The sequence below is a fragment of the Pristis pectinata genome, chromosome 2 (assembly GCF_009764475.1).
Source record: "Pristis pectinata isolate sPriPec2 chromosome 2, sPriPec2.1.pri, whole genome shotgun sequence".
Classification (NCBI taxonomy): domain Eukaryota; kingdom Metazoa; phylum Chordata; class Chondrichthyes; order Rhinopristiformes; family Pristidae; genus Pristis; species Pristis pectinata.
The window spans coordinates 40,687,309-40,711,544 of record NC_067406.1 but is presented as its reverse complement, the minus strand read 5'-3'; the positions used below and the strand labels follow the sequence as shown (position 1 = coordinate 40,711,544).

The following is a 24,236-nucleotide window of genomic DNA, read 5'->3' as shown; positions in this document are numbered from 1 at the left end:
ATGGCGAAAGTCTGCCTGAAGCTTGTCGGTCTTGCAGTGTAACACACAACATGCTGGAGGAACTCAGCAGGTCGGGCAGCATCTATGGAGGGAAATAGACCATTGATGTTTCGGGCCGAGACCCTGCATCAGGACTGATGTCCATAAGCCAATGCTGCCAACCACCACTTTCCAAGGTGCGGGAGTACGTGCTCAGGGACCCACTGAAGCTCAGTGCAGCCACTGCAAAGGCTTTGGGGGGAAGGATCACAGTCCAGGGTCCTGCTGCCACTAGACACTGAGGGGCTGGGCCCTGGATAACAGCCTCTCAAATGCTTCATGGGTGAATTGGTTAAGGAGGAAACATGAGTGGCATTGTTCAACATGGTTCAATGAATGTAGAGAAAAACATGCACCGATTGTATTTCCAATGTATTACGAATATAGTATATATTTGAAATAAAAATATTTTCCAAACCGCATCTTTTTCACAACCTTTTATCCCTCTACACTTCCTTCTTAGCTTATTATCTTGCATTTTTTATTCACTTCCAGTTGTGAAATGCTTTGGAATTTGTTTCTTATTCACATTCACACAGCATGTTATCAAAGTCATTGCCATGTTATTATTGTATTCCAATAGATTTAACAATATTTTTTGGAACGTAAATGAAATTAGTCAGCAACGCATGAAAGTCCTCTTTAAAACACCCTACACTTGAAATCACCTTTAATCCTGCACTTTGTCCCCACCACTGTATCAGCATGTGGGTTCACATTACATGCAGTGTCTCTCCAACAAAGACTTATTTTCTGCCTGGCAAAAATGTAATGTGGACACAAGGACAGACTATCACCTTTAATTGTTAGTGGGTATTCAAGACATCATGCCGTTCACATGACGTTGAATACGGAAAGAATTAGAAGGGGGAGAGTCACAGAGAAAAGACCTTCAAAGGGCAGTTTTGGAGTTATAACATCATTAAGATCATACATAAGCTGAACTGATTTGTGAGAACGACAGAAACTGGGAGAGCTCAGTGAAGGCATTTTATGTTAAAACAAAAACATACAAATCCAAATATAATGCAGAGACCAAGACAAATGCAGAGACTATTGTTTCTGCTCCTGGCTCAACTTTTAAAAGTTGTTTTTTGTGATACAAATGAAGGACCTGAACATGAACGAAGACATGGAGGTAAGATGATATGTTCTAAAGATAGGCTATGTTATATCATTGATTAAGCAGGCAAAGAGAGTGGAGCAAATTGATTTCTATTAATTGCTTGGAAAATCTCGGATCTGTGCTTTAAGTGGCTAATTGTTTGCTTGAAAACCAATATCAAGGTATCCAAGTTTTTTCAATAGGGAAAGGAATGAAAACTTAATGGCATTTAAAGTCTTCAGATTACATTTTGAAGTTTTTAACAAGTATATAGAGTACTCAGTTACCAAGCTATCCACATGAATGGATTCAAAGCCTGTCTGTTATCTAGAGTGTGTAAAACTGTCTGACAGGACCATTGTATATAGTTTTCACACCATAATCATTCCAGTTGGTTGAGGCTCAAATATCATGGTCTAGAATGCAAAATGAGCCCACAAGTTTGAATGTATTTAGTCATGCTTTCAGTGCAAATGAGCATTTCTTTGTTAGTATTTGCCATTATGAATCGTTTCAGTAAGTAATGCACCATGTGGTAGCATTTTCTAGTCACAATCAGTTTTTTCCCAGTGATGAATTTTTCAGGCATTTTCCTGGTACTTTAAATATTTTCCTATTTTCTACTAGGAGCCTGAACAAGTTTTTAAAAATTAAGATCATAATGATGTTTGTTTACAGGGAAAAAACTAAGTATGGACAAATTAAAAATCAAGTAATCTACTGTATCTTTCCTTCATTTTCTTTACATATGCAAAACACTATGGACAGACGCCCTTAAAGAAAAATGCAACCAAGGATAAAAGGAAAAACACAGTTCTATCAAGATACACAATAATAAACCAATACCAATACATAAATACACAAAACTGGGGAAATATTAAATTTTCAGAGATGTTGTTTGGGTTAGATTTCACATCTACGCATCATCTACTAAGTCAATCGGATGTAAGAGATTCCACAGCACTCTTTGAAAAAGAGACACTAGAGTTCTCATGGTATCCTGGCCAAAATCCCTAAAATAGATTTTTTGTTATTTATCTTATTGTTGTTTGTATTTTGCCATCCATACACTGTAGAAGTAGATACACTTCAAAAATAGTTAAGCAGCAGTGGTGAGATTGTGAACAGTATATCTAATTGTTGTGAACATCTATGTAGTGTGGCACTGTATTGTGGTGTGTATGTAATTCTTTAATCTTTCATCTTAGAGCAAAATACTGCTGATGCTGGAAATCTGAAAGAAGGTGGTAAAGGCTAGTGAATAACAAAAGATTCATCTGGGGAGGTATAATTAGAAGATAAAGTAATTTTGAAAGTATCAAAAGAGGAGAGAGAAAAAAACCCTAGTCTGGAATTTCTGATAATCTATAACCCTGACTTTATTGTTGAGTCTGGAAGTTGTAATTTGGAGAATTAAAGTGACAGGCAATTGGAAGGCAGGATTGCTCTTGTGGACTGAATGGAGGTGTTTCTACAAAGCGGTCCCCTAATTTGCATTTGGTTTCCCTGAAGTATGGGAGACCACACCATGAGTACTGGATGCAGTACGCCAAATTGGAAGAAATGAAAAGAAATCATTGCTCCACCTGGAAAGGTGAAACTGGGGAGGAGGTTAAAAAGCAGGTATTGCATCCGCTGTGGTGGCTTGGGAAGGTGCCATGGAAAGGGGAATTGATGTCGGTGGCAATGGAAGAGTGAACCAGAATATACCAAAGAGAATGGTCTCTTCAGAATACAGAAAGAGGAGGGGAAAACCATGTAGCATCATGCTGAAGGTGACGGAAATGACAGAGGGTGGTTTGTTGAATTTGAAACCTGGTATGCATAAGATTCAAGGACAGCAGGTCAGGCAGCTTCTGTGGAGAGGAATAACAGAGCTAACATGGTTAACTTTTCATCAGAACTATCTGTTTGTGATACAAACTGGAAAGGCTGGTAGTCTGATATTGTTAAACTTCATATTGTCCCAAAGGGCTGTAACATGCCCAATCAAAAGGTGACATGGTGTTCCTTGAGTTTACTTTGAGCTTTAATGGAACAACATAAGATGCCATGGACAGAAAGTTAGAGACATAAGAGACTGCAGATGCTGGAATCTGTAGTAAAAACAAACTGCTGGACAGACTTAGCGGGTCAGGCAGCATCTATGGAGAGAGAGGGATGGTTGACATTTCAGGTCGAGACCTGCTTCAGGACTGAGTGGTGAGGGGAGATAGTCGGTATAAAAAGGTGAGAGGGAGGGGTGAGACAAGTGCTACTAGGTAATAGGTGGAACCAGGTGAGGAAGGAGATGATGGGCAGGTGGAGCCAGGTGTGGGAGAGGGAGGTGGGAGTTTTGAGACAGAGGCTGGTGTGTGATAATGGAAACAGATAAGGAAAAAAATTGGACTGATGGAACTAAGGTGGGGGGAGGGAGGAGAAGGTAGAGACAGAGAGTGGGAGGTGTGAACTGGACAAGGGAGGGATGATGGGCAGATGGTGGCAGGTGGAGGAGGGGATCAAGCAAATCCTTGAGAAGCATAAGGATGTAGGAGTACACTTAAGAAGGAAATCAGGAGGGCAAAGAGAGGTCATGAAATTTCCTTGGCAGATAAGGCAAAGGAGAATCCCAAGAGATTTCATAAATATATTAAGAGCAGAAGGGTAATTAGGGATCAGTGTGGTTGTCTATGTGTGGAAGCGTGAGAGGTGGGCAAGCTCTTAAATGAATACTTCTCATCTGTATTTACTATGGAGAAGGTCATGGAAGCTAGGGAGTTCATGGAAGAGAAGTTCCATGAATGGAAGTTCATGCAATATGCTGATACATATTGATATTATATAAGTGTAGGTGTTGGTGGTCTTGAGGGGCATAAAGGTGAATAAATCCCCAGAGCCTGACCAAATGTATCCTAGGACATTGTGGGAAGCAAGGGAAGAAATTATTGGGGCCCTGGCAGGGAATTTTGTATCTTACTTAGCCATGGGTGAGGTACTAGAAGACTGGAGGGTGGCTAAATGTTGTGCCTTCATTTAAGAAGGGTGCAAGGACAAGCCAGGGAACTACAAGCCAGTGAGCCTAACATCAGTGGTGGGCAAGTTATTGGAGGGGATTCCAAGAGACAGGATCTATCTGCATTTGGAAAAGTAAGGACTGATTAGGGATAGTTAGCATGGCTTTGTGTGTTGAAAATCATTGAGATTTTTGAAGAGGTGACTAAGAGGATTGAGGAGGGCAGGTCAGTAGGCGCTCTATACATGGTCTTTAGCAAAGTCTTTGACAAGGTCCCACATGGTAGGCTGGTCCGGAAGGTTAGATCCAGAGTGAGCTAGCCCCTTGGATTCAAAATTTGCTTGATGGAAGAAGTCAGGGGGCAGTAGTGACGGGTTGTTTTTCAGATTGGAGGCCTGTGACCAGTGGTGTGCCTGAGGGATCGGTGCTGGGTCCTCTGTTGTTTGTCACCTACATTAACAATTTGGATGTGAATATAGGTGTCATGATTAGTAAGTTTGTGGATGACACCAAAATTGGTGGTATAGTGGACGGTGAAGAAGATTATCGAAGATTACAACAGGATCTAGACCAATTGGGAAAGTTGGCAAAGGAATGGCAGATGGAACGTAGACAACTTCAAAGTGATGCATTTTGGGAAGTTAAACCAGGACAGGACAAACACAGTGAATGACAGGGCCCTAGGGAGTGTTGTAGAACAGACAGACCCACGAGAACAAGTACATAGATCACTAAAAGTGGTGACGCAGGTAGACAAGGTGGTGAAGAAAGCATATGGCATGCTTACCTGCATTGGACGAGGCACTAAGCACATGAGTCGGGATACAATGTTACAGCTGTACAAGACACTGGAATATCGTGTACAGTTCAGGTTGCCATATTATAGGAAGAATGTTATTAAGTTGGAGAGGGTGGAGTAAAGTTTCACAAGGATGTTGCAGGGACAGAAGGACTTGAGTTATAAGGAGAGACTCGATGGGCTTGGACTGAGGGGTGAACTTATAGAGGTATATAAAATCATGAGGGAGACAGGTAAGGTGGATTGTCACTGTCTTTTTCTCAGGCTATGGGAATATAAAACTAGAGGGCATAGGTCTAAGATGAGAGCGGTAAGATTTAAAAGGGACTTGAGGGGAAACCTTTTCACGCAGAGGGTGGTGGGTATATGGAACGAGCTGTCAGAGGAAGCTGTAGAGGTGGGTGCAATTACAATGTTTAAAAGACATTTGGACAGGTACATGGATAGGGAAGGTTTAGAGATATAGGGCCAAACTCAGGCAACTGGGACTAGTTCAGGAAAGCCCCTTGGTCGACACGGAGCTGGCCAAAGCGCCTGTTGCCGTGATGTAGAACTCTTTATGAATCTTGTGACTCTCCCTTTTCTCTCTTCTGCTTCTCTGGGAGAAGTTACAGGAGTTTGAAAACCTGGACATCCAGGCTTCAGAACAGCTTCTTTCCCACTGCTTTCAGACTTCTGAACCAACCACCTCTTTCACACTCTCTTCCCAGTGGTGCTGCCATATTATTCTCAACTCTACCTCTCTCAGTTATTCCATTATTGTCACTTTAGCATTTATTTTTGCACTACTTCAGTTTGCACTACAATCTTTGCACCATTCTGCTGTTTTGCAGTCCTCACTGTATTTATTGTTGTTTTTATTATTGTCATGTATACTGTTTACTCTGTGAGCTTCAGGTGAGCAAGGCATTTCATTGCATCCTGGTGTATATAACAATAAAATAACTTATCTATAGACTAATGTAGGAAAGGTAGGCCAAGGGAAGAGAAGCCCAGGTGGATAGATGTGTGGGTGATGGGTAGATGGATCCAGATGGGGAAGGGTATTAGATCTAGGTAATGGGGGTTGGGGAGTGGGAAGGGGAAATGGAATAGGTGAACAAAGGGAGAAAGAAGGCACAAGAGACTACAGATGCTGGGATCCGGTGTGAGAAAACAAACTGCTGGAGGAACTCAGCGGGTCAGGAAGCAAAGGGATGGTCGACGTTTTAGGCTGAGACCCTACATCAGGACTCACACAAGAAACTGCAGGTACTGAACTCTGGAGCAAAAGACTCTGGAGACTGTAAATGCTGCAGGGACAGATAACCAGGCGGGACCATTGGGAATGGAAAGGACACAAGGAGTGTGTGCTATGTGAAACTGGAAAATTCAATGTTCATACCTTTGGGTTGGAGGCTACTCAAGTGGAATTATGAGGCGCTGTTCTTTTTGTTTGCGTTGGATTGCATTTACAAAGAGGTTAGAGTACGAGTTGGGTGGAGAATTTTAGTGTCATGCAATAGGGTCGTCCTTGCAGACTGAATGGAAGTGTTCTAAATAGCACTCACCCAATGCTGAATTCTTTAGGTACATTATAACCTTCCAAACAGGAAGGTTTTAGATTTGTGGATCATTGAGATCTCTTCTGGGGAAGGTAGGACCTGTACAGAGAGGACGGGTTACACCTGAACCCGAGGGGGGGGGGGGGGGGAATATCCTTGCGGGCAGGTTTACTAGGGTGGTTCAGTAGGGTTTAAACTAGTTTGCGAGGGGGATGGGAACCAGAGGGGTAGGTCAGAGGAAGAAGGGGATGGGGAAAAGTCAGATCGAGCATGTAGAGAAGCTTTGAGGAAGGAGAAGCAGAGTACAGGGTATAAAAGTAGAAAGATGGATGGGCTAAAGTGCATTTACTTAAATGCAAGAAGTATCAGGAATAAGAGTGATGAACTGAGAACTTGGATAAGTACATGGGACTACGATATTGTGGCTCTTGCAGAGACTTGGCTGTCACCAGGACAGGAATGGATATTGAATATTCCTGGATTTCAGTGTTTTAAAAGGGATAGGGAGGGGGACAGAAGATGAGGAGAGGTGGCGCTACTGGTCAGGGATACTGTTACAGCTGCAGAAAGGGTGGATAATGTAGAAGGATCCTCTCTAGAGTCAGTATGAGTGGAAGTTAGGAACAAGAAAGGAGCAGTTACTCTACTGGGAGTATTCTATAGGCCTCCCAGTAGCAGCAGGGATACTGAGGAGCAGATCGGGAGGCAGATTTTGGAAAGGTGCAAGAATAACAGGGTTGTTATCATGGGAGACTTCAACTTCCCAAATATTGATTGGCACCTGCTTAGTGTCAAATGTTTAGACAGGGCAGAGTTTGTTAAGTGTGTACAGGACGGATTTCTGTCACAGTATGTTGGCAGGCCGACTAGAGGGAATGCCATATTAGATCTAGTATTAGGTAATGAACCGGGTCAGGTGACAGATCTCTCGGTGGGTGAGCATTTGGGGGACAGTGACCGCCGCTCCCTGACGTTTAGCATTGTCATGGACAAGGATAGGAGCAAAGAGGACAGGAAGATATTTAATTGGGGAAGGGCAAATTATGAGGCTATAAGGCTAGAACTTGCGAGTGCAAATTGGGATGACACTTTTGAAGGGAAATGTACTATGGAGATGTGGTCATTGTTCAGGGATCTCTTGCAGGATGTTAGGGATAAATTTGTCCCAGTGAGGCTGAGAAAGAATGGCAGGGTGAAAGAACCATGGGTGACAAGAGAGGTGGAACAACTAGTTAGGAGGAAGAAGGCAGCATGCATAAGATGTAGGCAGCAAGGATCAGAAAGGGCTCAGGAGGAATATAGGGTAGCAAGGAAGGAACTGAGGAGAGCAAGAAGGGGACATGAAAAGGCCTTGGCGAGTAGGGATAAGGAAAATCCCAAGGCTTTTTTCACACATGTGAAGAGCAGAAGGATGACGAGAGTAAAGGTGGGACCGATTAGAGACAAAGGTGGGAGGATGTGCCTGGAAGCTGTGGAAGTGGGTGAGGTTCTCAATGAATACTTCTCTTCCGTATTCACCAAGGAGAGGGGTCTTGATGATGCTGGGGACAGTGTTGGTAAGGTTAATGTTCTAGAGCATGTAGATATCAAGAGAGAGGATGTGTTGGAGCTGTTAGAAAATATTAGGACGGATAAGTCCCCAGGACCTGACGGGATATTCCCCAGGTTGCTCCATGAGGTGAGGGAGGAGATTGCTGAGCCATTGGCTGGGATCTTTGAGTTCTAGTTGTCCACGGGAATGGTACCGGAGGATTGGAGGGTGGCAAATGTTGTCCCCTTATTCAAAAAAGGTAGTAGGGATAGTCCAGGGAATTATAGACCAATAAGCCTTACACCTGTGGTGGGCAAGCTGTTGGAAAGGATTCTTAGAGATAGGATCTATGAGCAGTTAGAGAATCATGGTCTGATTAGGGACAGCCAGTGTGGCTTTGTGAAGGGCAGATCATGTCTCACAAGCCTGATAGGATTCTTTGAGGAGGTGATCAGACAGATTGATGAGGGTAGTGCAGTGGATGTGGTCTACATGGATTTTAGTAAGGCAGTTGACAAGGTTCCACATGGTAGGCTTCTTCAGAAGGTCAGAGGGCATGGGATCCAGGGACGCTTGGGTGAGTGGATTCAGAATTGGCTTGCCTGTAGAAAGCAGAGGGTTGTGGTGGAGGGGGTGCATTCAGATTGGAGGGCTGTGACTAGTGGTGTCCCACAAGGGTCAGTTCTGGGACCTCTACTTTTCGTGATTTTTATTAATGACTTGGATGGGGGGTAGAAGGGTGGGTTGGCAAGTTTGCAGATGACACAAAGGTTGGTGGTGTTATGGATAGTGTAGAGGACTGTAGGAGATTGCAGAGGGATATTGGTAGGATGCAGAGCTGGGCTGAGAAGTGGCAGATGGAGTTCAATCCGGAGAAGTGTGAGGTGATACACTTTGGAAGGACAAACTCCAAGGCGGAGTACAAGGTTAATAGCAGGATTCTGGGTAGTGTGGAGGAGCAGAGGGATCTATGGATTCATATCCATAGATCACTGAAAGTTGCCTCACAGGTGGATAGGGTAGTTAAGAAAGCTTATGGGATGTTAGCTTTCATAAATCATGGGATCGAGTTTAAGAGCTTCGGGGTAATGATGCAGCTCTGCAAAACTCTGGTTAGACCACACTTAGAGTACTGTGTCCAATTCTGGTCGCCTCATTACAGGAAGGATATGGAAGCGTTGGAAAGGGTGCAGAGGAGATTTACCAGGATGCTCCCTTGTTTGGAGAGTATGGATTATGAGGAGAGACTAAGGGAGCTAGGACTTTACTCTTTGGAGAAAAAGAGGATGAGGGGAGACATGATAGAGGTGTACAAAATATTAAGAGGAATAGATAGAGTAGACAGCCAGCGCCTCTTTCCCAAGGCACCAATGCTCAATACAAGAGGGCATGGCTTTAAAGTAATGGGTGGGAAGTTCATGGGAGATATCAGAGGGACGTTTTTCACCCAGGGAGTTGTTGGGGCATGGAATGCGCTGCCTGGGGTGGTGGTGGAGGCAGGTACACTGGTCAAGTTCAAGAGATTGTTAGATAAGCATATTCAGGAACTTAAAATAGGGGGATATGTGGGAGGAAGAGGTTAGATCGTCTTAGGTGAGGTTTAAAGGTCGGCACAACATGGTGGGCCGAAGGGCCTATATTGTGCTTTATTGTTCTATGGTTCTATGGTTCAAACTCAATATTAAAATCAATGATTTCAGACAATCAACTGTCTCCAGCATTCAGTATTTTCTCCCTTTTCCACTATTTTCAGGTTTACATTTGTCTCTTCCTGTTTACCCCTCCCTGGACTTAACACTACAAATGCACCAGCCTTTACCAGCTTCTTTCGGCCAACACCAGCACAAACTTTGCCATTCAATTTCTCCATTCTGAAATAGACCTGCAGCCTCCACCCCACCCCCACCTCCAAACTTTCTGCTTCCTTAACCTTGTGTTTTTATTAGCTGTCCTATCTCTGCAGAACTATTTTTATCTCTACTTATCTTTGACTGTTCTTACTTGCAACTCTCCCATATTCATGGCCCAATATTGCTGGGTCATAGTCATTAGTACTTACTTAGTCACTGATTCCTTGACAAAGCTGTAACCTTTATTGAAACTATACTTTGTTGTTGGAGCTTAAAACCTCCCAGCAGAACTTTTGAAAGCCAATAGGAGGACGTCATTTTATTTTCTACTTCTGAACTCACTTGCCTCTCATAAATGTGGTATCTTTCATTGATATTTGATTTTTGAATTGTTAGCAAATGGTGGTTGAATTCAATCGTGGGTACACTTCGAGGAACTGGAGAGGCATTGCAGGGAAGAAATCCCCACAAGGAGCTCAGAGTGAAGACCGAACATTTTAACCTGAGCCTTACTTGAATAAAGCAGGTTAATCTCTTTCTTGAAACAGGGAGGATTGATATCAAGGATATGGGGAGGGAGAAAGAATTGCTCTAGGGACCAAAAGAATAGTTTTGAACGCAGAGCTGATGATGTCCAGTTGAAGAATCACAACCCGCAGCGTCGACTGTCTATTTCCCTCCACAGATGTTGCCTGACCTGCTGATTTCCTCCAGCATCTTGATTGTTGCTTCACATCCCACCATCTGCAGTCTCTTGCGTCTCCATGTGAGGCTGGTTTGCGGGTTATATTTCTGAAAACAATAGGAAAGGTCTGCAAAAGGGAAGATATTAAATTTCTCTTAATATCTTCCCTTTTGCAGACCTTTCCTATTGTTTTCTTCTCTTCGCCAAGTTTCTTCATCACCAAACACGTTTACCTCTATTGTTTCCCCATTACAAAAAAAAAGATTGTAAAGGGAAAGGTCAAGAAAGAAATGTGTATGGCAGGCTTGCCTTCATTGGTCGTGGTGTTGAGTATAAAAGCCAGGAAGTCATGTTGCAGTTATATAAAGCTTTAGTTAGGCCACATTTAAGATATCTTTATTAGTCACATGTACATCGAAACACACAGTGAAGTGCATCTTTTTGCGTAGAGTGTTCTGGGGGTAGCCCACAAGTGTCACCACACTTCTGGCACCAACAGAACATGCCCACAACTTCCTAACCTGTACGTCTTTGGAATGTGGGAGGAAACCAGAGCACCTGGAGGAAACCCACACAGGCACGGGGAGAACGTACGAACTCCTTACAGACAGCGGCCAGAATTGAACCCGGGTCGCCGGCACTGTAAAGCGTTACACTAACCGCTACACCACCATGCCTGCCCTCTACACTACCATGCCTGCGGTACGGTTGTGTGGTATTGTGTGTAGTTCTGGTTGATGCATTACAGGAAGGATGTGAAGGGTTTGGAGACGGTGCAGAAGAGGTTCACCAGGATATTGACTGGATTAGAGAGTATTAGCTATAAGAAAAGGTTGGACAAACTTGGATTGTTTTCTCTGGAGCATCGGAGGCTGAGTAGTGACCTGATAGAGGCATATCAAATTATGGGAGGCACGAATAGGGTGGATAGTCATAATCTTTTCTCCCCAGGGTGGCAATGACAAACACTAGAGGGCATAGGTTTAAGCATAGAAGGGGGAAAGTTTAAAGGAGATTTGTAAGGCAAGTTTTTTTTACACAGAGAATGATAGGTGCCTGGAATATGTTGCCAGGGGAGGTGGTGGAAACAGATACGATGGCAAAGTTTGAGATGCATTTAGACAGATCCATGAACAGGCACAGGACAGCGGGATATGGACCACGTGCAGGCAGATGGCATTAGTTAGATCAGGATCATGGTCAGTGCAGACCTGGTGGGCTGAAGGACCTGTTCCTGTGCTGTCCTGTTCTATGTTCTAAGACAAGTCTGTCATTGGGGAAGCCCAGTGGCACAGCCAATAGAACAACTACCTCACAGCTCCAGCAACTCAGTTTAGTCCTGACCTCTGATGCTATGTGAAGTTTGCATATTCTCCCCTTGACTGCCTGGGTGCTTCAGCTTCCTTGTACATTCCAAACCCACTGTGAATTGCCACTTATGTGTAGGCGGCTGGCAGAATCTGGAGGGAGCTGATGGGAATCTCGGGAGAAAAATACAGGATTGGTGAAAATGGGTGTTTGAGAGGCAGTGAAGACTCGGTGGGCCGAAGGGCCTGATTCCATGTTGGACAGCCCTGTGAATCTTCTGGGGATGAGCAGGAACACAGCTGCTCCTCAAGAGTCAGAAGGATTTCACAGAAAACATTACTAGTTATCAGCTATCTGGAGTTCTGACCTTTCCATGATCCCACCATGGCTGTGTTGTGACTGCGGAACTGAGACACTTGGAGACTGTTGCTGAGAGATATAAATGGTCTTCATTCAACACAACAGATCTTCTGGAGAATCTGTTTCTCCTCTCCCCACATTCAACAGTACATTGATGTTTTATACTTTTTAAACACAAAGACAACAATAAATGATTAACTACATTTCAATGGCTATAATTACCTACTTTAGCTTTTTGAGTGCAGACAGGTAACTTTGCAGAATTACTTATTTACAATGGGAGCACCTTCCAACTGACAGAACCTCTTTGAATATTCAAATGCTGGTGGCTGTCCGAGAACTTCTGAGCACAAACTTCAGACACCAAAAATATACCTTTTTTGTTACAGTGTTGAGGGATGACTCCCTGGATATACAAACAGCCAGAATATTAAGTGATGAAACAGACATGTCCTGAACTGTGCATTAAGTGACAGGGATATACCTTTAACAATAGGAAATGGCTACTTAATGGCTTCCCTCTCATCACAAGGGTTTCAATGGCACCAATTAACATGAACATTCATCTCACAATAGATGCTAGAGGAACTCAGCAGGTCAGGCAACATCTATGGAAGGAAATGGACAGTCGAATGGATCCAGATGAAGGGTCTCGACCCAAAACATCGACTGTTCATTTCCCTCCATAGATGCTGACTGTCCTGTTGAGTTCCTCCAGCATCTTGTGTGTTGCTCCAGATTCCAGCTTCCGCAGTCTCTCGTCTCTTCATAAACATTCATCTGTTCTCTTTCCTGCATAATTACAATGACACATAATCAGAATATCCCACACCTGACATTGGTTTTGATGGCCTTAAAGTGCCAGTGGAAATTAAATTGTGTGCAGGTATTTCCTGAAAACTGGCTTTCATTTTAATGCCTGCTATCCATATAATTTCATAGCTCCAGAAAAATCTCTAATAACTGTAGTCTCAGTTGACCCCGAGTAAGTTTCCTGATTCAGGAGGTTAAAATGTTATTAAGGCACTATGCCATTAGGATGCTGCTATTTTCTAATGTACAGTAGGACAAAACCTAGTGGAAGTGTGCACTCTGTTTTCAGGTGTGCTGGGAAAGGTGGGGAACACTCTATGCTTGAACATGCTTATAAATGGCACCTAACAATTTACCCAAGAGTTTTTAAAATATAAACAGTACAGCAAATTTAATAATGTTACTTACTGTAAAACTTGTAATAGATCTTGCCCATTCCTAACCTAAACTCCCTGTGCAATTACACTTATCTTATTCTTGCATCAGCTCATTCCACATAATCTTTTGATTCTCCGGAATGTTCACAGGCTTGTTGTTGTGGAATCGCGGTTCATAAAATTATCCCATCATGTATTTGTGCAGTTCTAACCTCAGTCAGATCAGCTGTTCAAATCTTTGCTACCATAAAGGCAATAATATTATTGAGTTTTATTGGTTTTAAAGTCTTTTAGGTCATCTTGAACTTGTGAAAGCGGAAAAATAAATGTAAGTTAGTTCTGCTTTTCTTCATCACCTTGACTGGTTAATGGTGAGTTTAGGATTAATGCTGCATGCAGTGTAATGGTTAAGTGTGTTGGTCACCTCCAAGACGTGCCAATATCTTTGGACGGACAAGCATACAGTGCATGTTTTACCATTCACAGAGCATTCAAAGATTTAGGCAGTGAAGTAGTTACAATTAACATTGCGATTGTGATGAATGGGTTAATTGTTGAGATTTTGGGTGTCATGGAGCCTCCTGTAGCTTTTGTTACACCTGATGGTTCCTCACTGGTCCAAAATTGGCGGCATACTGTATACACCTCTGCACTTGTGCATAGGTTGCCAACTCTGTAGGAATCTCCTGAAATCTCCAAGCATTAAAAGTCAAGCATTATCATGGCTGTGAGCAATCTGGGGGAATAAAATAACAGGAGCTTTGAATAAAGGTGCCTCTTTCAGTTGTTTCAAACATGTTCCTTTTTAAAATATCAAAGGTGGTTTAACTTTGGGAGATAGTTGGAGCACAATGTCAAGTTTATATAAAGAAACCTTCAGAAATACATCCAGCCTGAGTTGGCAATCCTTCATGTGCAACATGGCCCAGGTGGCAGTGGAGTATGCATACTGCATTGTCTGCCTGTAGTGCACATCACAGAGTCTGGAGTCAACTCTCAGCTTCAGCTCTTGGTACTCCATGGAACCCTGCTCATGGGTTATGGGCTAGAATGCTGCCCATTCAAATTCAATGCTGTTCCTGCTTCCAGACTTTAATGTTGGGCATTTACTTTGCATGAAAAGAACAGTGTTAGTAATAAAACAAATTTGAATATTTTAATCATGATTTCTTCTGTTATTCCCTTAACAACTTCCATGAAGCTCCATTAGTTGTACATATAAGTTGTAATAAAACGTGGTCATAGAGATAGTTACAGAACATGAATTTTATTCTGGGAACTTGTAAGAGCAGAACAATTCATAGAAAAATTGGCTTAGTGATAGCAGCAAGACATTGCATTTATATAGAGCCTTTGATGTAATAAAACATCCCAAAGCACTTCACATAAAATATGTAGAAGTATTAGAATAGGTGACTATTAGAGGCAGATTTTTGGAAGTATTTATAAGAAGTTTGAGAGGAAACAGCTCCAGAGTTTAAACACTTTGCACCATCAACAAAATATCTGTAGCCTAATCCATAGCACAGCAAGACACAGGAGACTGCAGATGTTGGAATCTGGAGCAAAAAACAAACTACTGGAAGAACTCAGTGGGTCAGGCAGCATTTGTGAAGGAATTTTTTTTATTTCAGAAGTAAACTTTATTCATCATAAAAATACATACAAAAGAATAAACACAGTGCAAAACTCCTTACATTCTTAATGTTATTTGGTCAATACACTCAGTCACGTTAGCTCATTTTTTTTGTACATAGCACCATTGCCGCTCACGTGGCCCCTCAGGGTGATACACCCTTCCATTGTTTGATGGGCTTCCCCACTGGACTCAGCCTCGGATGAACTGCTAGAGAAACTCAGCGGGTCAGGCAGCATCTGTAGAGGGAAATGGACAGTTGACATTTTGGGTCAAGACCCTTCATCTGGACTGAAAGAGAGGGTTAGCCAATATAGAGAGCTGAGGGAGAGGGGTGAGGCAAGAGCTGGCAAGTGATAGATAGATTCAGGTGATGAGGAGTTGATTGGCAGATGGAGTTAGGCGAGGGTGGGAAGGGTGGAGATGGGGACAAGAGGATGGGAGGTGGAGGCAACAAAGGGCTGCAGCTTGTGGAATCTGATAAGAAAGGAAGGTGAGTAGGAACCAAATAAGAGAGGTATGGTGGGCAAATGGGAACAATTAGGGGAGGAGACCCAGTGGGAAGAGTGTGTGGATGGTGGGAAGATTAAATAGGTGGGAAGGGGAAAGAAACTGAGAGATTAGGGGCTGCGGGTGGCAGTTGAAAAGAAGGAGGTGTGTGAGAGGGCCTGGGTAGATCAGAAGGAGAGAGGAAAGGACAGAAGGGGAGCAGGTTACCTGAAACTGGAGAGTACAATGTTCATGCCATAGGGTTGTAGACTACCCAGGTGGGATATGAGGTCCTGCTTCCCCAGCTTGCGTTTAGCCTCACCCTCACAGTGGAGGAGGCTGAGACAGGTCGGTGTGGGAATGGGAAGAGGGACAGCTACCCAGCTTCAGAAATTGATGTTTGAACATTTACTTGAACTTGTGGCACAGATATATTTACAAACAATCAACATTGCAAGAGGAAAAAAAGTCATTTGACAGGCAGAAGAAATGGTGTGTGAAGCATCATCTCTGAATTCCAGTCAAATCTTTTGGATTAATGCAGAAACAACTGTGCATGAATAGAGACTATTCCAGTTCTTATAACTGGGAATGATGCAAAGAGACAAGAGAAAAGAGGGGAAAATGATTGCTTAAATCAAATTTCTGGAGTATTGGCGGAAGCTTCTCACAAGACTTTGATATGTATTAAGTTATTCTTCATTTACATAATACACTCGTCATGATTAGTATCTCAGGTACCACTTTCTCCCTCCTGGGACAGAAAAAATTGATATTTAGAAATTCAAGAGTTATCCATTTCCCCCACTTACTTTATAAAATAGGTATTTTAAAGTATTATTTATCCTTCAGGGAAATGGTTGCAACAAACGTGATCAAGATTTTGCTGGCATTGATCAAGTCAAGCATGTATTCAACAAAAGCAATAAATCTTCCAGCTGTTAAAAGGTTTTATTTCATCCATGTGCATCCACCCATAGTCCTGTGTATTAACTGTGGGTTTCACTTGAGCGGTTGACTACAATTGGTGGAACTGATCAGTGTTTATAAACTTGTCCAGAATGTGAAGTTGTAATGATGGTGAAGCTGGCTGCCACCCCCTGTGTCTGTACACATTCAATAAAATGCAGGCTGGAAATAGCAGACAGAGATAATTCTGCACTGTGGTGCACAGCTGCAATCTTTGCTAAGGCCATCAGCACTGAATCATTGTATAAAAGGATTAACGCCCTTTATAAACTATTCATTAACTACTTTCATTGAAAAAACCCATGGTTATGCTTTGTTTAGTCAGATGTAGTTGAGATTTTAACACCATTTGCTGATCATCGTTATTGTTAAGCAACCACTATGGCCCCTGTGGAAACAAACTCCCACAGAATATTGTTAGAGATAACTAAAAGAAAAACATGAAACATGCAACATGATGTGCAGCCATTCCCAAGATCATCTCTGTACTAAGATCCTAATCTCCACCTAGGATCCTGTGGTTGCTACATATGCTACATATAGCAAATGTAATCCCCAAGATAGGAAGGAAAAATGAGCAACACAACAACCTGGCTTGTTCTCATGCTAAAACAAAAACCTAGAAGGAAATCAACACCTGACTATCTCAGGGAAACATTAAAAAAGAGAGAGCAGAAATGATAAAAATACCAGCTGCCCCAACCTAGCTCTGATTGATCTATTAAAAGGCAAGTCAGGGAAAAAAAAATCATAAAATCTCTCAACTTGATTAAACTACCACTGATCTGGATTTTTTTAAAGATACTTTTAAACGTGATGCAAGAGTCAAAGATTGAGAATAGATTTCAAAGGAAAAACTGCACTTGATTCATATTTAGGAACATTTAACTTATATGTAATCAAATATGTAAAATCCTCTACAAGATATTTCATATACTTGATAGAAAACTTGTAAAAATGTGAAAGCCTTCCAACCCTATGCAACTTATAAAAAGTTAAATATTATGATTATTTTTCAAACTTGGAACAGCTATACTTCCAACTTGGCTCTGTTACCTTATAATTACTTTTTAAGACGTGCGGATTTCCAGCACATGCTATCCATCCCCAATAGCTCTTGAGAAGATGGTGGTGAGCCACCTTCTTTAACTGCTGCAATCTTTCTCACAACGCTGGTAAGTCAAAAATTACAGGATTTAGACCCGGTAACAATGAAGGAAGGGTAATACATTTCATAAATGGAAGGGCATTTGAATTGGAGGGCAACCTGTCGGTGGTGGTTTTCCCATAGGTCTTATCCCTTTGTCCTTTTAAAACTTTAAAAGCTTTATTTATACAGCATGGTAACAGGCCCTTCCAGCCCAATGGGTCCGCGCCGCCCAATTACACCCGTGTTAACCTACTAACCCGTACATCTTTGGAATGTGGGGAGAAACGGAGCACCCAGAGGAAACCCACACGGTCACGGGTAGAACGTACAAGTTCCTTACAGGACAGCGGCGAGGATTGAACCCCAATCGCTGGCACTGTAATAGCCCATTAGGTGGTAGAGACTGCCGGTGTTGAGGTGAGCAACTGCAAAGCATTTTATTGGTGTGCACAGCAGCCAGTGTTGGAGGGAATAGCAACAGGCAAGCTGCTGGAAAAACTCAGCAGCTCAGAATCAGAATCAGGTTTATTATCACTGACATATGTTGCAAGATTTGTTGTTTTGTGGCAGCAGCACAGTGCAAGACATAAAGACTTAAAAATTACTGTAAGTTATACAAATAAATCAATAGTGTAAAAGAAGAATAATGAGGTAGTGTTCATGGGTTCATGGACCATACAGAAATCTGATGGCAGAAGGGAAGAAGCTGTTCCTGGAAAGTTGAGTTTCAGCATTAGTGGACAGTCAACGATTCAGGTCGAGACCCTTCAGCTAAGCTGAAAGATAGAGGGGAGATAGCCAGTACAAGAAGGTGGAGGGAAGGGGTAGAGCAAGAGCTGACAGGAGATAGGGGAATCCAGGTGAGATGGGGGTGATAGGCAGATGGGGAGAGGGGAGTGTGGGAATAGTGCCAGAGGCTGGCAGCTGATAGGTGGAAGTGACAGAGAACTGAAGATGATGGAATCTGATAGGAGAGGAAGGAGGAGCGTGGAGTAAAGAGAGGGACGTGGGGAGGCAGATGGGGGTAGAGGAGGAGGGGAACCACTGGGAGGAGTGTGTGGGTGATGGGCAGATGGTGTGGGTGGAGGAGGGGAAAGAGACAGAGTGATTGGGGCTGGGTACTTCAAGAGGAGAGGGAAAAGGGACGGAGGAGGACCAATTTACTGGAAGTTGGAGAATTCAATGTTCATGCCACCAGATTAGAAACTATCCCAGCGGAATATGAGGTGCTGTGCCCCCGTTTTGCGTTTAGCCTCATCTTGGCAGTAGAGGAGGCTGAGAACAGACATGCCAGTGTGGGAATGGGAGGGAAAATTAAAATGGCTGGCAACCGGGGGATCCAGATGGCCACATCGGATGGAACACAGGTGCTTGGCAAAGCAGCCGCCCAGTCTGTGTCCGGTTTCACCAATGTAGAGGAGGCCACATCAGGAGTACTGGATGCAATAAATAATGCCGGAGGATATGCATGTGAAAAGGCTGCCTCTCCTGGAAGGCCTGTTTAGGACCCTGGCTGGTGACGAGGGAGGAGGTGTAGGGACCGGTCTAATGGTCCCATTTCTATAGCAATTCATATTGTATCGTTCTATGTATACTTGCTATAATTCTTTCAGTTCATTGAATAATCACCCTAACGCTACCCATAATTAAACTAATGGAATATATACTCTATCCAGTCATTAATGAACACCACAAAACATTTTATTACTATTATTACTACCCTGAAAACTGCTTTAAAAGTGTATGGGAGAATGTGCATAAAGTCGGATTTCCGTAAGTCAGGTCATCAAAACCCAGGAAGTCCCTGTACTCAGCTAGAGGCATGTTGAAGGTTATAACGTATCTGTGTGGAACCATTAGTGTTGTGCAGTGCAACAACATTTTAATTACAACATGAGATGGATATTAGTGAGAAATTGTGAGGTAACCCAGACTGGTAAAAGCTGAAAACTCTTTTACTTAAACACTTAGTGCTTTTGTTAAAATAGTGCATAGAGCAATTTATGCAAATATCCCACTGTATGCTACTTGTAGCTTACAGCAAGATTTCAGCACCAATTTAGAAGGAATGATTGAACTGAATGATTCATATTTGAACAAAATTAGCTCCATATAGGTAAATTTAAACAGGCAACTGGTATTTCTGATGTTGAATTCGAAGATCCAAGTAACAGTGTCTAAAATTATGTCTATTCAGATTTCCCCAATGTGCTTCAAATTCAGCCGCATTCACACTGATGTACCTTTTGCCTGCTGATATGCTTAGATTTATATAACTAAAGAAATAAGATGAGTCTCCTATAACTTACCAATTTTCACAGATCACTAGCTTCAGACATTTTTTTAGAAATCTTTAAAATTAATTCAATCTATTTAAGCTAAAATGAAAATAAAATCGAAATCAGAAATAACATAAGTGTGCTTTGCAAAAATGCAGAAGTGTAAGGCTGGGGAGTGCATTTGAAATCAAACCGTCCAGTTATTACTGGGATTGAAAGCCAAGGCATCTAGATTACGTGTTGCAAACTTACTGATTAATGAGTTAGAAACAAATTCTAGTCTTAGAGGAATATTTCAGGATTTAAAATCTAAAAGTGAACTTTAAAACTCCCTTGTAAGTTATGAAGGTGCAGAATAATCAAATAGAACATCTGCAGATGTTAAGTCTTGTGTTATATTTTCCTTCTGAATGTACACTTGAATGTCACCAATGGAACCAGAAACTTTAACATTAGAGTGAGATTGGTATATTAATTGGAACTTTAAATAATACCTCGCTGAAAGGATTACTTGACTTATTGCTCAAACATTTGCTTGGATCTCTTCCATTATATGCTTTGCTCAGCCTTAAAGAATGTGCTTACTTAAGCTCCATTTCATTTAATTGAAAGGAAGATTACATATCATATTGCAAGACACCATCAAGGTTGAAAAGAGCAGTAGTGAAGCTGAAGCAAATTAATAAGCAGTAGTCGGTGTTACTAGCTTTTTCAATACACAGCTTGTAAAACAGGTTAAATGAGAAAACAAATCCGGAGGAATACATATAATTTGATGTACTCAATTTTATGGAAAAAATGTCTATTCAATGTAGAATATAGGTTTAATACTGTTTACAAATGAGTTTTAGTGAAAGTTCGAGTTACTTCCATGTGACCTTGACCAATTATTCCCCAGTTTCTAATCCTGTCTCATCTAAAAACTACACAATCCATCTGAACACTTGCTCAAAATTATAAGAAATAGATTAGAGTTTTATTAAAATGTTACTTTCTTTCATCTTATCCCATTATCTCATCTTTTAAAATTACTTACAAAAACTACCCATTTGAACCAGCATACTGTAGTTCTCCCCTACCCTTGAAGATGCTCAGCAATTTATGTAACTATATAAAATGTAACCGCTTATACTCTATGACAGAGATAATGTAATTACAATGAGATCAACTTTACACATGCAGTTTCTAGTATTAATGTTTTTATAAGAATTGTAAAAGTGAAGTGTAAATCTGATCAAATATAGACCTTATAAAGGAGATAAAATTATGTCTGCATGCTCTGATCAAGTTATCCACTATCCATTAATTATACTTCACCTGAAACTACACTTGAAAATGGCTGCTTGTCCGATGTACAGAAACATTTGATTGCTGCAAGCTGTCAGGGTGTCCTGGGGTGCGGGGACTCAGGATACAATGCTTGAGGCTGCTCACAGTACGGGGCCTGCCTGGTTTGCCTTTCAGGTACAGAAGGTCAAGTTAGGTGGACTTCTTATTCAGGAAGGAGTACCCGGAGGAAAAGCGAACGGTTGGAATGGCGATCCAGCAGGATCTGGCTCAGTTGTTATCTTTCTCAGAAGCTTCTGAACTTTCTCAATCACTAATTCTTTTCTGTTTCTTCCCCTCAAGGTCCGACACTTGGACATTGGACCTATACAGGTAATTAAGTTTGTCTGAACAGACAGCCTGATACCCTTCAGAGTAACATCAAAGATTAATAATTAAGGACAACAACTGTTTGTTTGATATTGTTACACAATTAGACACAGAAAACAATTGCTTATTAAAGAACAGTGGTAGGAATTACTCCTAGGGTGCTTCTTGATTGTGTAACTCTTGTTTCAACAACTACCTGCCAAAATTACTATGTCTGACAGTAATGGTTCTGATATTCCTGGAGCATATTCCTACCTTCTACTATGCATACTGTTGGTGGACCAGCTTTTAGTGTTTATGGTTGTGGCTAAGCTATATCTTAAGAGAAAGTGCATAAGCCCCATCATAGATTTATCTGCAATATTCCAGCCATTATCCTTGATGGAGGAACAATTTTAAATTTACTGAAGTTATTAAAGGTTAGGAATAGTATAACAATTTATGTAACCATATACAATGTAACTGCTAATACTCGATATGACAGTGACAATATCCTGTTTACCCAGTACATTTAGTGAATTACATCTGATGAAGGTTTTGTGGTTAATTTTCCTCAGATCAAGACTGGAAGAAAGACTTCCAACAATGTGAAGGGAAATCACAATCTCCTATCAATATTGAAACCAGCAAAACCATGTTCAATAAAAATCTTCCTAAAATCATTCTTGAGGGATACAGTTTACCAGAAACAACTTCACTCAATTTAACTAATAATGGACACACAGGTAAGAATGAAACAATGGTATTCCTTTTTGTTTGTCATTCACCAGCTTCATTGAGAGCAGAGGCTCGGTCATGAGGATAACATTACTGTGCAATCAAGTCCCTCATGCATTAGATAAAGCAGAATTGATGAAACAATGCCCATAGCTTAGACCACCTAATCCTTATGTCTCTATCTTCATCTACACTGTACAGACTGATTCTATTTCCTTATGTTAAACAATTTGATTTAAGCAAAACACCGATATAACAATGAATATAGTATCAGAGATATTTCGAGATGATGAGATTCAAGTTGCAGTAGTTTGTTCTTTTTTCATAGGTGTGAGAGGATGGAGGAAGGACATTTCATTGGAACATATTCATTTAACTCACCTTTATTCCATATCATCAACATCCTTATTTAGCAAAAAGCAATCCATCGGCCTCTTTAATTACTCTTTGTATTCATTGAATATGAATAAATGTCCTTTCCCTAATCAAAGGAGAGTCATTTATTTGATATTGTTGGGAAGGAGCATTTTATGGGAAGAATACTTCCTCAAATGATTTTCATGTTTGGAAGTGATATTTCCTGTTTACTGTGAATGATAAAAACCATTGAATAAGAAGCTATTTTTTAAATGCTGTATCCATTTAATATTGTGTTAGGCAGGGCTAGTGGCTGAATAAATGTGACCTAACACCTCTGTTTAATTGTGTTCAGGAAATGTAAAAACATGCCTTTGCATTAACTACAAATTGAGGAGTTGGTAACTTAGAAACTCACATGAAAAGGCAAATAGCGGATCTTCAGTGGAGTATAAAAGTGCCTTTTCCATAACCTCCATGTCACATCCACAGAGTTAAATATTTATGTAACCCTTGTACATGAGGGAACTAAATGTTCTTTTTGTCTCCCCAGTAGTTGGTATCTAAAACATTATTTATTTATTTTTACCTCTAACTGCTGTTTCTGAATTCATCTGAAAATATCATTCCACATAAATTAACTAAAAATATTCACCTCACCGCTAATCCAAGTAACTTCCCTACTGCTGGTGCACTGTGAGGGGCACCATCATCAAAAATTGGTGATGCCATGCAATGGTATGCGTGCATTGGCTACAATTTATTAAATGCTTTCACATGTTCCCACACTATACCCTATTCGACAACTTCTTTCCCACTCACTAAATCTATGTTTATCCCTCAGCAGTTTCTTTGCGTTCTTCTCACAACTTGCCAACCCACCAGTTTTTGCATTTGTGGCAAATTTGGTTATAATATACTTAGTCCTTTCATCCAAGTTAACAATATGGTAGTTGTATCACCAACACTGATCTATGTACCTCTATCTTATTGGTTCCATTTCTTGCATTTAATTTTCCCCAATATATAAGAGGATGGAGACAGTAACATTACCTGACACAATGATCCTCTGTTCTCCAACATTGCTTTACTTGAAGACCAAATTATGTCTTCAATTCCTATAAACAATATTACAGGAAGCTGATAACAAACAAATCCTTTTACAGATTGTTAACTTATTGTATTCATCACTGATCTATGGTATGTAACGTGGCAGTTTTTGAAGGAAATGTTTTTGAATTGTAAAGTTAATTAATCCATTGAAGTTTGAGGTTCGTGTGGAGAGCATGCACCAGTTGGGCCAGGTGGTGTAATTTTATGCCATGTATAATCCTTTGCCAAGGTTTGGTAATGGCTCAATACGTGAAATTGAACAGTTGGTGAAAGTTATCGAAATTCCAATTTCTCCAACAACTTTTTTTTCTCTCCAATAAGATACACTTTGGTTTTTTTCCCCAAAACGCATATGTAAACATGTTTGGAACAGAAGCATGGTATATTTCTAGGTTTCTATCAGTGCTAATTCAAAATGTTAGTTAGTCTGACAGAGCCTTCACATATGGTTTGGGTATGAATTATGT

At 41.3% G+C, this 24,236-nt stretch overlaps 1 protein-coding gene across 1 annotated transcript in view; it reads left to right on the top strand.

Moving 5' to 3' along the window:
• The first annotated feature begins 876 nt into the window (after positions 1-876).
• Positions 877-24,236, top strand: part of ca9 (carbonic anhydrase IX) — a 76,756-nt gene continuing 53,396 nt past the window's right edge. The window contains exons 1-3 of the mRNA XM_052042185.1: positions 877-1,177; positions 21,556-21,585; positions 22,140-22,307. Coding sequence (XP_051898145.1) covers positions 1,033-1,177; positions 21,556-21,585; positions 22,140-22,307 — 343 coding nt within the window. The 5' untranslated portion in view covers positions 877-1,032. The remainder of the gene's footprint in view (positions 1,178-21,555; positions 21,586-22,139; positions 22,308-24,236) is intronic.